The 16,094-nt window shown below is 29.7% G+C and overlaps 2 protein-coding genes and 2 long non-coding RNA genes across 5 annotated transcripts; 2 read left to right on the forward strand and 2 right to left on the reverse strand.

Moving 5' to 3' along the window:
- The first annotated feature begins 200 nt into the window (after positions 1 to 200).
- On the forward strand, positions 201 to 890 carry LOC104711658 (uncharacterized). Its single transcript, XR_755376.3, has 2 exons — positions 201 to 476; positions 701 to 890. It is a non-coding gene; the product is annotated as an uncharacterized LOC104711658 (long non-coding RNA).
- LOC104711659 (uncharacterized) lies at positions 855 to 6,883 on the reverse strand. 2 transcript variants are annotated; one of them, XR_015566935.1, is made up of 3 exons: positions 6,746 to 6,883; positions 1,171 to 1,646; positions 855 to 1,082 (listed from the first exon to the last, which is right to left on the reverse strand). It is a non-coding gene; the product is annotated as an uncharacterized LOC104711659 (long non-coding RNA). The 2 variants fall into 2 exon arrangements; XR_015566934.1 differs by lacking the exon at positions 6,746 to 6,883 and having other exon boundaries at positions 1,171 to 1,816.
- Positions 6,884 to 7,007: 124 nt separating this feature from the next.
- LOC104711660 (zinc finger CCCH domain-containing protein 45) lies at positions 7,008 to 9,691 on the forward strand. The gene is given in 5 exon segments (XM_010428361.3): positions 7,008 to 7,081; positions 7,616 to 7,792; positions 7,918 to 8,042; positions 8,162 to 8,925; positions 8,928 to 9,691. Coding segments are annotated over 5 exon segments (1,539 nt in total). The 5' UTR covers positions 7,008 to 7,024; the 3' UTR covers positions 9,344 to 9,691.
- LOC104711661 (large ribosomal subunit protein uL2y-like) lies at positions 9,232 to 11,000 on the reverse strand. Its single transcript, XM_010428362.3, has 2 exons — positions 10,561 to 11,000; positions 9,232 to 10,341 (listed from the first exon to the last, which is right to left on the reverse strand). The coding sequence occupies exons 1-2, from the start codon at positions 10,998 to 11,000 to the stop codon at positions 10,005 to 10,007; spliced, it is 777 nt and encodes a 258-aa protein (XP_010426664.2). The 3' UTR covers positions 9,232 to 10,004.
- Between the last annotated feature and the right edge of the window lie 5,094 nt (positions 11,001 to 16,094).

A 16,094-nucleotide genomic window follows, 5' to 3' on the forward strand; every position in this document is an offset into this window, starting at 1 on the left:
ACTGAGATATCACTAAAGTAAAAGCATATAAATATTAAAAAGGTCGTTGGGAGTCTATTCGGAATGTAATTATCTTTCCACTTATTTTAGCTAATGAGAAAGATTTAATTCGGGGACAATGGTGAAACGGACAATTAAGTAAGCGATTGAGCAAGTGTTGTTTTATTTAGTGATCCCTTTTTGCTTTGAGCTCTTTTTGTACCGACACCCATCTATGGATAAAATCTGCGTGACGTATAACTTGCTTGATTAAGAAATGGTAATAAGAGATAGTTTGTTTTCTCATCTTAATTACCTCCCCGGGGAGAAGTATAAAATTGGAACCCTTATGTTATCAGATTCATGCCCTATATACTAAAAAAAGAGGCAGAAGCCTCTATAATCGGCAGCCGCATCTATCCTAATTTATTTACTGGTCTTCGTCGTGTCTGAATCCTCCGTCGAAACCATGTCTTCTGTGGCAAGCAAATTTTCCAGTAAGCAGCTTTCTCTCTCTGTCATCGATATGTAGTATCTAAACTAGTTGATCTATATATCTTGTAGCGTAAGTTACTAGATCTAAACAATTGTATATTTATGATTCAGTTGTTTTCATAGTGAATCTAATCGATGAAGTTTGATCCATTCACAGTTGTAATCGTTTTGTTTTTTTATACTTTCTCATGCATGGTATTGTTTTATTGTTTTTTTCACTTGACAGCGGCTGAGACAGGCGTCTTATATATTTTCCGATCCCTGTTGGTCTCAGTCCTGCGTCTATCTGTGCTAATATTCAATAACTACTAGTATTAGAATTTTCTTGTAAACTATTCAATATTCTATATATTTTCAATATGTTCAAATCTTTTGAAGAGTTTCCAAAATCTTGTTAATCAAAATTACTTTAAATCTTTGTATCACATATAAGATAATGATTACAAAGAAAAAAACAGTAAAAATAGAATCAAAATATTTAATATTCCTCCTCTTTTCTTTCCAAACAATATGCTTGGGACATCGTTCACCCGTTTCCTCAAAATGCTTTCTTATCTCCTCTTTATCCTTTCTCTCCTTCTCAGCCAGATACTTGAGGTAAGCCATACCTAATCATCAATCATCATCATCTGGTTAATCATCAATATTTCACAATTGTTAGTTTAGTTTATTTAAGTGAGGAATACACTAATTAACCTTTTGGACCCTGGGCGAGGAGTTCCCAAAACCAACAAGGGGCAGTAAGCCGTCGATGTTATTCCTTAGATTCAAGAATGAATTAGACGGTGGAACGGAACACGAACCTACATCATAATAGGCCGTAACTCTCCGAGGGTCGTTTGCTTGAGTAAGAGGACGATCCTGATGAGTAGGAGAGGGAACTGACAGTGGAACGTCAAAGTTGCTGGCTGAGAAGTTCTCAGGAAGGAGGTCGCCGTTAACCAACTCGTGCCATTTCATTGGTTCGTCAGTGGTTTCAATGAGCTTGTCAGTGCTTGAATCTACGTAGACGTGCATCAATTGTATTCCACTCTCCATAACCAATTTCATCAAGGTTACATAATCTTGGTCGGAGGTGGCGATGAGCAATGCGGCTGGCTCTTTATGTCGAAGAGCAAAAGAAAGCATGGCCTCCTTCATGGCGATGTCAGAATGGTCACGGTCATTGCCATCTAACACTCGATACAAACAAAATCAATTTGAGATGTCACAACTAACAACAAATTTTTTTATAATATGGTCACGGTCATCGTCATCTAACATTCAATACAAACAAAATAAATTTGAGATGTCACAACTAACAACACAAAAAAAGATTAATATGGTCACAGTCATCGTCATCAAACATTCGATACAAACAAAATCAATTTAATATGTCACAACTAACAACAAAAAAAGATTAATATGGTCACGGTCATCGCCATCTAACATTCGATACAAACAAAATCAATTTGAGATGTCACAACTAACAAAAAAAAAGATTAATATGGTCACGGTCATCGTCATCTAACATTTGATAGAAACAAAATCAATTTGAGATGTCACAACTAATAACAAAAAAAAGATTAATATGGTCACGGTCATCGTCATCTAACATTCATCTAACATTCGATATAAACAAAATCAATTTGAGATGTCCCAACTAACAACGAAAAAATATTAATATGGTCACGGTCATCCGATACAAACAAATTCAATTTGAGATGTCAGAACTAACAAAAAAAAAAAAGATTAATATGGTGACGGTCATTGTCATCTAACATTTGATACAAACAAAATCAATTTGAGATGTCACAACTAACAACAATAAAAAGATTAATATGGTCACGGTCATCATCATCTAACATTCGATACAAACAAAATCAATTTGAGATGTCCCAACTAACAAAGAAAAAAAATTAATATGGTCACGGTCACCGTCATCTAACATTCGATACAAACAAAATCAATTTGAGATATCACAACTAACAACTAAAAAAAGATTAATATGATCACGGTCATTGCAATCTAACATTCGATACAAACAAAATCAATTTGAGATATCAAATCAAACAACTAACAAAAAAAAAAAAATTTGAAATTCAAGCAACTTACTTAGATCGCGAGGAACCCAGACTACATTTAGTTCAGTCATTTCTATGCTAAAAGTGCTTTCTTATAATCTTTGTAGCCATCATAGCAGGAAAATGCCTGTATGACTGCACCATAAACCCTCGTTCACGCATCGTATTTTTGATGTTGTCAATGCAGCGAGAGATCTCAGAGAATCCATTATATATCTATTTTTTTGGGGTAACTTTTGTACATAATATAGTTTGAGCAATGTACCTTTGTTTTTCTCATATAATATACTCAATATATACAAAATATATGTATTGTCGTTTATGTCGTGAATTATGGATTGAATTGTTTGAAATTAAATCTTATAGAAGATCAAAAATAGAATATTATATAAATCGATTGCTACAGAAAAGTCAATGTAATCGGATTCAATTATTATAATTACCATAATCGTCGGACTGAAAATATTAACTACAGCTATATAAATGTATTAGCGTTTTTGTATTGCATAATGTTGGTTTGATTAGGTAGTATAATGTTTTTGATTTTTGAAATCGAATAACAGGGGTGGACAAAAAAAACTTTAATCCAAAAAACCGAACCAAACCGAAATAAATGGTTTGGTTTAGTTATTACTTACTTTTAAAATCTATTTGGTGGTTATATTTATTAACCGAATGGTTTTATAGTTTTGATGAATATTTAGAATATCTATTTATATTTATTATATTATATTTAATAATATTTTATGATTTTTTTTGGGTTTACACTGATTTGAATTATTACTTATATGATGTTTACACTGATTTGAATTTTTTTTGGGTAGTACAAGTAAATCCACTGACATTTTAAATTCAATGGTTTAAAATCAATATTATGACTTATATGATGTTGATACATGTTCTATCTTTATGTATTGACTAGGATTTCACCTGCGGTACACCGCGAGACTAAATATAAATTATTGTATTTTAAATAATAATTTTTAATTTATTTAGTTTTCAAATTCTTAATTAATTAACTTTTGTCTAATTAATTTATAATTTTGTTTACAATTATTTTTCTTCTTCTTACACTTTTATAAAGTTTATAATTTAATTACATTAAATTTGTTATTATATAGAATATAAAATTCTAGATTTGTTTTGTTCTCTAGAATTAAACAGAGGTATATGCCTATATGATATGTTATTTTATATTTTTATGTGTATTTAATTTTTTTTTGAATATTAAGAATGCGTTATAGTATGTGTGATATTTTGTAGTTCATATACTTAATAATTTATAAGTTAATTTTCCAAACTATGATTACAAATCTATAGTATATATGTGATAAACTAATAGTTTTAGTGTTGGTTCTATAGTCTAAACCCGCCATGCTAGGCGGGTCAGACAACATAATTTTAATCCAATATAGCTAATGTTGTAATTTAAAATTTAAAATTATGATATTAACAAATCTAGAAAACAATTTTAATCCAAAATAGCTAATTATAATAACAGCTTTGGTATCTATCAATGAAAGTCATCCTTATGAAAACATGCAATTATTTTTTGTGTGAATTTAACTATTTCATATTAATATTAGAGAATGTAACTTTTTATTATTTTCGTATTTTAAAAAATCAGAATTAATACATTTTAAAAAAATTAATTGAATGTTATATGTTAATTGAAAATAACTAAGTTAATTATTATGTTTCCAAAACTATTTAGTCTCTTACTATAGTTATGTATAACTTAATTACTACAGTGAAAATATTTTCTTTTTTTGAAAGTATAATAATTATGTTTCTAAAATTACAACTTAATTAAATTAGGATCCGAGTTTTATGGAAAATTGTGTTTAATATTAGATTTGTAACAGTAATTAATATATTTAATATCAGTTCCGATTTTGGAAAATCGGTTAGTCATTTTAATATTTTAGTTTAAATTTTATAAATTAAATTTAAATACCAATGGCAGTCTTGTAAATAGGTGGCAAGTTCAGGATTTATTTGCTAAATGTACTTGAAAAATGTATATATATAGATTATTTCCTCTTGTATATGATGTTGAGTCGAAAAAACCCATGTGAGCTAGAATTCATGCTTGCCAATTTTTTGTTCAAATATATATGCATATGATTTAGATAACTACTAAAATGGTGGGCACAAAGTTAAAATGTGATACAAAGAAATATTCAATATTTTATCCATCTCTAAGAACATATAATCATGATCATGAATCTCATACATCTTAGCAAGAGAAAATTATATACATTTGATAAGAGGACAAAAAGATTCTTCTTAAATATTTGTTATCATATTAAACTTGAAAATTTAATTAAAAAAGAGTATGAGAATACTAACCATACAAAAAAAATCAGGCAAAAAATTAGATTATAATTTCTTGAACATGGCAATCATTATTGATATGTTTGCGTTTTTTAGAATTAGCTGCACAATAGATTACATGATTAGTATACTCACAAACAAAAGACATGAAATATGAATGTTCTTATAACAAAAAAAAAAAAAAAACAATGATACATTTGTTTGGCTTGATAATGAGATGTTTTATACAAAGATTCTCATAAAAACAATGGAGATGTGTGAGATTTAGTTTGCTAATAAGATTATATATATAGAGGTCATAGACAATTAGGTTAGTTTTGATTTCAAATCAAAAATATATTTGTGAGCAAGTCATATTTATTATCATTGGCTATAATTAAGAAACAAATTAAATTAGAATATCCCCTATATATTAATAGAGAAGCACATTTAAGAAAAAAGCTGATGTGTCAGCGTTACAGAGCTCAAGACACCTTTTATTAAATAACCCTCAAAACATCAACTTATTTACAACTCCCTGCCATTGTATTTATTAAAAGAAAATTTTGATATACTGAGTTTTTTTTTGTCTCCCATCACTCTCGAAAAAAAAAATATATTGTTTGAATATTAACAATTGGGCCTCGGTAAAACAATTGAAAACCCAATAAGTTACTTTTAACAAATACTAAGTAACAATCCGCACTATGTGCGATATAAAATAATTATTAAAATTTTTTACTATAATTTTTTTTTACAAATTCTATAATATTTATCGGTATTTGGAATCTAAAATTTGATTGTGTAGTATATATATTTTTTTAAAATATATATATATATATATAATTTTTGTATAATAATTAAAATTTAACCCGTGAGAATTATTATAATATCAATCTTATATTATCATATCATATGAACAAAGAGTTCTTAAAATTCATTTTAAAGATATTAAGAAAATGTAATTAAAGGATATAATTAAGTTAAAATCTGATATAAATATTATTAAAAACTAATGACAAATAAAGGAAATTGTATCTGGAGCTCTGTGAGTGTGACATGTCAGTATTTTGTGTGAGAATGCTTCTCTTTTAATATATAAAGGATTAGGACTGGATTTTTAGTTTTAGTTTATGTGATAAAATCTATTATAAACTATCCAATTATAAATACAAACCCAATAGATATTAAAAATTGAATACTCATTTAAAAAACAAATAACAATATGAGTATATACATCAAATAAATTAAATAACAAAAATATAAGTATATACTCATAAAAATATAATTCAATTGCGAGAGATATTGCTAAAAGTGTTACATGGGATGGGCGTTTTCGATCCTATCTTACCATCGGAGGTCCAGCGTGGTTGCATACACGTATTGAAGAGGAAAAGCATGGTCGATGTGCTCTTTTGAAAATGTTTTAGTTGTATCTTTGAGTTAAGGGTTGTTGCTCTCTGTTTTTTTGTTTTTAAGCTTTATGCTATGTTATTTACGCTACAGGTTATGTTTTTTTTTATTTAAGACCTTATATGGCTAATAAAAATTTTGACAACTAAAAAAAAGATAAAAAATAAAATAGAATTTATATAAACATGATCCCGCGCAAGGGGCGGATCCTCTACCTAGTATGTGTATTATTATGTATAAATTGTTTAAATTAAGTGTTTTCCTAATTCGAATTTATAAGCATAGTAGGTTGAGAATAACACGCAATTCATTAATTAATTAATTAAAAACAAATAACTGGTTCCCTATTATTTATAAAAGTAACGTCTTCAAAAAAGCAAAAAAAAAAAAAGAAAAAAAAAAAGACAAACCACCGTAATTATATATATATATAAAAAAGGAACAGTTTGAGTTGTTTTTAAAGGGTTTTCTCATCTTACCTCGACGCCGACGTCTCTTCCTTCTTCTTGTTTTCTATCTCCCTCTCCGATCTCGAATCTTCCATCGTATTGAGACAAATCTGTAAAATCTCAATTGTTTTCGTTAAGAAATCTGTAGATCATCTAGCTATTAAAAACAAAAATTCGTATTTAGATCGGGGCTAATTTCTCCATCTCAAATCTGATTAACCGATCACCGCGATTGAATTTATTATTAAAATAAAATTAAAAAAAACGAATTTGGGGGGGGGGGGGGGGGGGGGGGGGGGTTTAAGTAATATGAAGAGATCGAAGAAACCAAGGGTTTCATGGCCTCCAGGTCCTAAGCTTTGTCAGGTATATTTATAATCCAGCTTGTAACTTTCAATCTTGATTCCCCAAAATTGATTCCATCCGTTTAGTCTCAATTACAATTTTTATCCAAATTTGTGGATCCTAATAATTTGAATTATGAATTCTCTTATCGAATCTCGAGATCTTGAAGTTTCCATTAAGCCCAACGAATTGATACTGATGATCTTGATGAATCGGTGAAAATTATGTAATTTCAATCTAATCCAATCCAATCGGAAAATAAACGGATAAGTCTGTTTGATACTTTCAAGAGAAGAGAGTCAAAACGTATTATATAGAATTTTGTTATATGAAATTTGATTTTAATTACCAAAAATATATTTGGATTGATTATTTGATTTGGATTATTGGATGTATGATGAATATGCATCGATTCATTACTCTGCAACTATAAAAAAAAATTATTATTTTACAATCTTTGTGGTTGATTTGGTTAGGAAGACACAGAACGATGATCGAGACTCTCACTTTTGTTCAGCTTCTAACTAATGTGTGGATTTGTGGATTTGGTGACAGGTTAAGATGTTTCGAACTGAGGAATGTCCGGCCAAAGTTGCTTCTCAGCCTCTACGTCATCTTAAGCTATCGTCATCTCGAGTACCAGATCTTCCACCTGGTTTTGAAGGAAACCACTATGCAGTTAAGCCTAATGTTTCAAACATTCCTCGCATCAAATGGAAACGACCTCCTCAGGTAAAAAAAAAAAAAAAAAAAAATTGAATCCCTTATATATAATCTAGAGTCAGGGTAGAATCCCTTATTAAGCAAGCGTTTGTATCTGATTTTATTATAATTGTGTTTCTTGGACAAAAAAACAGTTCTCTATCAGTGATGCTTGGCTTGTTGGAGGTGGTGGTGAGAGCACAGAAAGGCAAACTGAAAACTTGAGGATTTCTAAAGTTCTGCAAGCTATCTATCCGCATCGCTCTGCTATCCCTTCTCGGTATTTTCGTTTGCCTTCTTTTTTCTTGCATTTGAGTTTGAGACCTCTTTCTTTGGTTATTATTCGACATTTTGTTGGTGTATTATTATCCCTGCTGATCGTATTCTGTTTTCACGCAGACCCTCTGTTTCACCCGTTGTGGAAGCTGAATGCTTTGATGACAGCAAAACTCCTGCCATTCGTCTCACTCCTATTGAAGACGAGTCTGATTCTTCAGAGGATTCATCCCACAGTACGGTTGAATCCGGTTTTACCGCAAACAAGCAAGGTCAGTTGGAGACTAAACCTCCCTGTTCAACCCAAGAACTGGCTTCTGGTCTTACTACTACTGGTCTTGCACCAGACTTGAGTCTGGCTGCTTCTGCAGCTCTGTCTGTACTGATGAAAACCAAGGAACAGGGGAGTATGGTTGATACTGATCTACTTATCAAGTTCCTCAGCAACCCGAAAATGATCAAGAATCTGATCACTGACTCATCAGGTAAATCCTCTGAAACTAAGAATCCGCCCGTTGACACTAACATCAACTCTACTACTAGACTTGTTCCGCAACCTGTCCCAGCCTCACCCATGGTTAGAAAGCCGCAGCCAGTAATAATACCTCAAGAACATAGTGTTGCAGCGTCTCCGTATTTTACTAACCCCCAGAGACGAGTATCTCCTCCCAAGCCTGGAACTGGAAACATATCCCCACCTAAACCTATAAATGTTGAACCGTCTAGTATACCAATGCCCGCTCATTTCCATGTCGGTATAGGTAAAGAACAACCTCTGCCTGCTCGGTTCCCATCGAGTTCTCTGCCAATGAACCTTAACCTCCACAGACCTCCAAATGTTTTCTCAGAACCAAAGGTAATAGTAAACCCTCAACCCCAACACCAACCCGGTACGCATTCCGTACTTCTGAAATGAACAATGTTCAATCGTCAATTGGACTTGGAAGGGGTCCTCAAACCGGTTTCAATTCTTATCCAATGAATATAAACCGGGGAGATACTAATGGTAGACCTAATCTGGTAGTACAACCCATGAAGGGTCTAGACTATTTCAAGAACCTTATAAGAGAACATGGGACAGATAATCATGAAACTAACCAATACATTTCACAAACTGGAATATTCAATGGACGCATTGATAATAATAAGATTCAGAAACAATGTATCTACTTTGGCACTGCGAGTGGATGTAAGCTGGGAGATAGTTGCCTCTATGTTCATGACCGATTTAGGCCCAACTTTGAGGCAGAGGCTCCGACGGCTAAGAGAATGAAGTTTGGAAGGTATGAGAAAAATGGTTTTTGAACATAATTTTGACTCTGGTTCATTCCAAATCACAAAAAAAATAGATTGCACTCTCTAGTCTTTGTCTATCCCTGGGTCAGGAACAAAAAAAAAAAACTGAGGTGATATACCACTTTCAATTTTGATCAGTGCACCAATTTTTGATTCATTTTAGAAAAGAAGGTTCTGTTTAGAGCACCAGTTTAATGATACACCAGTCTAAGAGGTTGAGAAAACATTCATTTAAATCATGATTACAACATTAATTTGCGTCAGGATTATTTGAGAATTATGTCCAGTAATTATTAAAGAAAGAATTGATAACTAGAGTTGAGTTTTGTAATCGCTTAAAAGTGAAAATGATTGGAAGAATATAGCAAGAGATGTACTGCCATTGCAAGAAATAGTACCTCGATAAGTAAAAATTATATGTAGTAAAAGAAACACCATCAAGATGACCCCAAAAAAATATCATAAATTAAATAATTCAAAATTCTACCTCTAAACGGCAGATTCAATACGATGCTCATAAGCTTTCAACACAAAAAAAAAAAAAAAAAAAAAAAAAAAAAAAAAAAAATACTAAACGTAAACGGCAACAATGGAATGGGGTGTTAAGACTTTAACAGAAATAAGCAAAACAAAATCAAGAAAGCAGAGAAGAGTGTGTTTCAAGTCAAGTCTAGTAGTCTGCCTTGGCTGCTAGTGTGGCTGTACCTCTGCGACGACCAGTTCTCCTTGCACCAATTTGACCAACCTTAGCACCAGCAGATTTATCACGCCTTACCGTACTGGCGTGACCAATGTGCTGATGGTTTCCTCCTCCGTGGGGATGTTCCACTGGGTTCATGGCAACACCACGCACAACAGGCCAACAGTTCCTCTTCACTCTGTACTTGTGGTATGCATTTCCAGCCTTGAGAAGTGGCTTCTCTGTTCTTCCTCCACTCGCAACTTGCCCAATCATGGCTCTGCACCCACTTGGCAAAACCTTCTTCGCTCCAGAAGGAAGCTTAATCCTTTTTATATATGGTAAAAACAGATCAATATAAATTGTTAAGTGCCACTCAAGTCAAGTTATAAAATGATGTTCCAGTAATATAATTAGGGTTTAGACATTATATAACAATAGTACGCAACTTAAAAATGAAGATTCCGATTTTAACAAAGGACTCAAGGAGAGTTCTTAACTTTGCATTTGGAGGCATGCAAACTATTAACTGATTTGGAGAAATTACCTAGTGGTTTTGCTGTCAGGATTGTGAGCAATTACGATGGCGTAATCACCAGAAGCCCTAGCAAGAGCACCACGGTCGCCGACATGGAGCTCGACGTTGCAGACTACAGCTCCCTCCGGGATAGATCCAAGCGGAAGAACGTTCCCGACCATAAGATTAGCCTTCTTACCACAGTAGAGATATTGTCCGGTGTACATACCTTCGGCGGCTACGAACAGCTCCTTCTGCTTCATGTAGCGGAAAGGATGACGGAAAGCGACGCGTGCGAGAGGAGCACCACGGCCAGGGTCGTGGATGATCTCCGTCACCAATCCTTTGAGGTAACCATTGCGCTCGCCGTAGTCGAGGCTCCGGAACTTAGCTGGACCCTTGCGGTGGTGAGTGTGGGACTTGAAAACGGAACCAGCACCCTTACGCTGAGCCCTAATCACACGACCCATTTTCCTTACCGCCACGTAACCTACTTTTTGCCCTAGGTTGTGTAGCCTAATTTATAGGGGATGTTCTCATAACAGAAACCCTAATTGTCGTGGGCCTCCATGTAACCTTAGTCTAATTAAAATTTAAAAAGCACAGGCCGTACTTATGTTAACCCAATTTGGTTATTTAAAAAGTTTACCTCTTACGATTCTTATTTATCTATACTATTAATTGGGGAGCACACTTAGGAATACAAAAAAATAAAAAAACATGACATATATTCATATTGCCAAACATGTTCAATTATTTATATAATTAAAAAAAAAACAAACAATATATGGTAAACAAAAACTGTTAGTCAAAAATCTAATATTTATGGAAACAATAATTACAAAATTAGTTATAAAATAAAAATTACCCTATAGTTTTGGAAATAGTTTAAAGTTTAAAGTTTGCTTCCATAAAAATCAAAGAATTTAAATCAAAAATTATATATATATATATATATATATATATATATATATATCAATTCATTGGGATCACACTTAGGCATACAAAAAAAAGAAAAAAACATGACATATATTCATGTTGGCAAACAGGTTCAATTACTTATATAATTAAAAATAAAATAAAATAAACAATATATGGTAAACAAAAACTGTTAGTCAAAAATCTAATATTTATGGAAACAATAATTACGAAATTAATTAAAAAAAAAAAATTACCCTATATTTTTGGAAATGGTTTAAAGTTTAAAGATTGCTTCCATAAAAATCAAAGAATTTAAATCGAAAATTATATATATATATATATATATATATACATATATCTATGTAAACATATTTGATTTGATTTTAAATTGTAAAATATTTACGGAAATAACAAATCAATTTAATACAATTAGATAGAAACAAATAATCATATAACTATAATATTAATTAGGGAGCCCACTTAGGGATACAAAAAACCAAAAAAACATGACATATATCCACCATTTAAACAAACAATCAGAAAGTTTCATTTAAAATAATTAATTACAAAGTTATATTTTTAATCTGTAATTTTTATGAATGCAACCTTTACAACTTTGAAAAAGTTTTTTATTACTTCTACATGATCAAATTGAATTGCATATACTGTTTTGACTCATTATTTTTTTTATTTTTCTTTTATTTTTACCAAACTAATAATAATATTAGTTTTTAAATATTTTTAAGTTCATTTTTTATTTTATCAATACCTATTATAATGGACTTCTATAATTATAGCTCCTAAAGACTTTGGGTTGAATTAAATTAGACAAATTTATGTTTTCTGTCGAAATGTATATATTATAGGTCTTCTCACTATTTTTAATAAATTGTCTAATATAAACAATTTAAACAAATTTTAAAAAATTAAAAACCCTGCACAAAAGTGTGGGTTGGTCCATAAGTTTACTTCACAGAAATTAACCCCAAATAATTTTAGTTTTACTAATACATAATTAATTAAAAAATCTAATGTAGAGGGAAGATCAGATACGAGACGCGAACGGGTAATTTAAAAAAAAAATAAAAACATTATATAAACTATTTTTCATAGAAAAAGAACAAGAAATAAATATATCAAGATAAGATTATAAAATTACGATAGTTAAATTAAACTTTATATGAATCCAAAATTTATGGTGAAGTGGTTATTATTTCAAACGTTAGAAATTTGATGAAGGTAAACCAATATAAGTTTATGTTATAAATGTTATACCAAAGAATTATATTTACAAATAAAATGTTATGTGAATGTGAATCTTTTACCTACTTCCTTATTTGTTGGACTAAAATATACGATTTCAAATTGATAAAATATTATTAAAACTACGATTATAAGATAAAAAAGGGACATACCGTATATTAGATGTGACGGGTTCCAGAAACACATAAACAGATATACTATTTTTTCTTACTATTTTTTAATGTACTTAAATGTAATCATCTTCTTTCCAAACCAAACTGAAAATAAATTGGTACAAAGTTAAATTATGAATGTTAATAACATTTTTAACATTCATAATTACAAATGTAACTCCGCATAATCCAAACCTAATTACAAACTTAGTTATTTTAAAATTAACCTCGCACGTATGTGCGGGTCCAATCGCTAGTTTTATTTTAAAATGATATCGCCAAGAACTCATTTTAATAAAATATTTATTACAAAAAATCTTTAATTAAATTTATTTATTAATTTATTGGGATTCTAAACTATTTAATAAAAATTTCAAAAATACAATTTGTTGGAATATTTTTTATATTTTATTTAAAAAATAATCTTACCTTCACATGTGATTAAATAAAAATAATTATCTATTATACACACATCAAATTAAACAAATTTTTACGATTAAATGTCATGAGATTACATTACAGTCGTATTATTTCGTTCACATTTATTCGTTGTAACCTTTCGTTTCCATCTTTTCGATATCACTTTTTATCCATGTCTTTTCGTTGTAACTTTTCATAATTTTTTTAAAATGAATAAATGCAAGCTACAGTCGTATCGTCTCTTTGCAACATTACAATCATCTTTTTGTATATTTTATGAACCGCTACAACTTGTGCTCTTGTTGTCAAATATGATATGTAAATGATTATATTTTAAATTTTCTTTTTTTTCTTAAATGCTAAAATTATGAATACATTATATAAGACACTATAAATTTCCTAAATAACCGTTTAATAAATTACAAATATTAAAAATATTATTTGAGGAGCATTCTTAAAATGACATAATTTTTATTTTTTAAAATTCATTTCAATTAATTATTTTATTATTTTTAGCATAACTCAAACATATTTTTATTTCTATTTCCAAAATCAATTTTTACTTCATAAAAGTGAGTATAAATATTACTATTCAAACAATCAGTAAGAAAATTACCAATCCTCTAAAATTTGAATATAACTTAATAGAAAATTATCACATATTTTATTTATTTGAATCAAAACTCAGTTATAATATTCATAAATAAAAATTAATATATCTATTTTCATAAAGGCAGTATTGTAAATGAATATATAATACAAACAACTATCATTTTATAGATGAAACATATATTTATATAAAACAACCTATAGTCATTAAACATTTTGGCAATTATAATAGATTATATATATATATATATATATATATATATATATATATGGTTAATCCATTGAGTGTACTTACTACTTATTTTTCTCCGTATAAGATATTGGTTACCTGAGTTACAAATAAATAAATAATGTAATAAATATTAAAAGGAAACAATAATAGTTAGAACTTATAACAATAATATTTAGGTGTATAATGTAGCATCAACAATGTGCGTGTCTAAAAAAAATGGTCGGCCAAGGACGGACGGGTTCATTGCTCTCACGCACTCCTCTTCTTTTTGGCAGTCAGAATCCAAAATCCTTTAAAACTTTTAAAATATTTTGATATTCAGTATCTTTTGTTGTTAAGATTTCAATTTGAGCGTATTATGACTAGAACTAAATATACAAATTCCCTTAACATATATGAAGTTGTAGATAAGTCTTTGTCGTCAAGATAGTTTATTGGACAATCATCTTAACCGCCAATATTTATGTTGATCACCGGTTTTCCATCTTCTAATAAACTGAATATTTCCAACAGTATAAAAATAGAAATATTTTATTTTTGTTTTCACCTTGAGATTTCATAATCATATATTTTTTAAAAAAATAGAAATCTAGAAATAGATATTGTTTTCTAAAATACAATAATCAAAAAGCATGAGAATAGAAAAATATATACGAACCAATATGCTCTCATTTTCTGAAGAACCAACTTGAACCACATTTATAAACAGCTAAAACAAACCTTTTGGTTTGGATTCATACCAATAGAATGATGACCCTCAAAGAAGTTGGTTAAAGAATCTTAAGATTACTTAAACGGAAACAAAAAATCATAGAAATATATTTTACTATTGTAGACACAACCATAGATATCAAATTTACCAAACAAATTGCAACGGTTCATGAAATAAATCAAAAATTTTAATGGTTCATCAAATAAACGAAATTTGTCGTGGTGTAATTAAAAAGTTGCAACAATTCATTTAAATATATTCTAGTTATTTAAAACTAATAAATAATAATTTATATATGAAGTTCATCCAAGTGATATGATCTTAAATATTAAATATACTAATGTTGTAATGGTTCAATTAAACGGCTAAATATATTTTAATAAATTAAAAATAATTATTATGAAGATGTATATTTAGAGACTGAATATAATTAAATATTACAATGATTCACAAAATATATCAAACTGCAATAGATTTCTCACAGTGATGAGACTTCACTTCTAACAAATTTTCTTTTAACTAACAAAAATATAAAGAAAATTTGAATACAATGATGAGAAGTCATTTATATATAGATTTCTAAAGATGCGAACATTTGAATAGACACAACTGTTTGTAAGAGACACAACTCTTCATTTAACAGACACAACTTTTGAGAGAGACGCAACTGTTGTTATTTGCTTTCAAAAAAGAAAAAAATTATTTTACGAACATGTACGACAAAAAATCGCAACTGTTGTCGGTATTTATTCAGATTGTTATTATTATATAGATTTATTTTGCAAAATATTACTTTTTATCATGTCAGAAAAATCAGATTATATGCATTGGAATTTTCGAGTATTTTCTATTAAGGGCATGCAAGGAGAGGAGCTAGAGCGCGAGCTATCTATATGTCAACACTACAACTCGTTTAGGCACATAGTACTTTATTGTAATGCTTCAATACATATATAGTTCATTTCATTAATTTGTTGTTTAATCTTTGTGTCAAACTCAAATCTAGTATCTCCTCCAAAATTATAGTCTGTCTACAGTCTACACTATGGACCTCTTAATGTAACGTTAATTACCAATTATATATTTGGCTGACAAGTGACAATAGATACAAAATTAAGAATTAAATAGTTTTTTTATAATAAGTTATTTTATTTCGATTTTGTCCAAAAAAAATAAGTTATTTCGATTATATCTATATATACTTGTTTATATATGCTTAATTATCAGTTAGCACCGCCGGTATATATACAAGTAT

This window comes from Camelina sativa, chromosome 9, assembly GCF_030686135.1.
Source record: "Camelina sativa cultivar CO46 ecotype springtype chromosome 9, ASM3068613v1".
NCBI lineage: Eukaryota > Viridiplantae > Streptophyta > Magnoliopsida > Brassicales > Brassicaceae > Camelina > Camelina sativa.

Excerpts from the sequence above, each read along its gene's own strand:
- LOC104711661 (XM_010428362.3), bottom strand. The coding sequence starts at position 11,000 with ATGGGTCGTGTGATTAGGGCTCAGCGTAAGGGTGCTGGTTCCGTTTTC. Across the intron at positions 10,342-10,560 it reads CCTGACAGCAAAACCACTAG|GATTAAGCTTCCTTCTGGAG; the intron begins GTAATTTCTCCA and ends ATATATAAAAAG.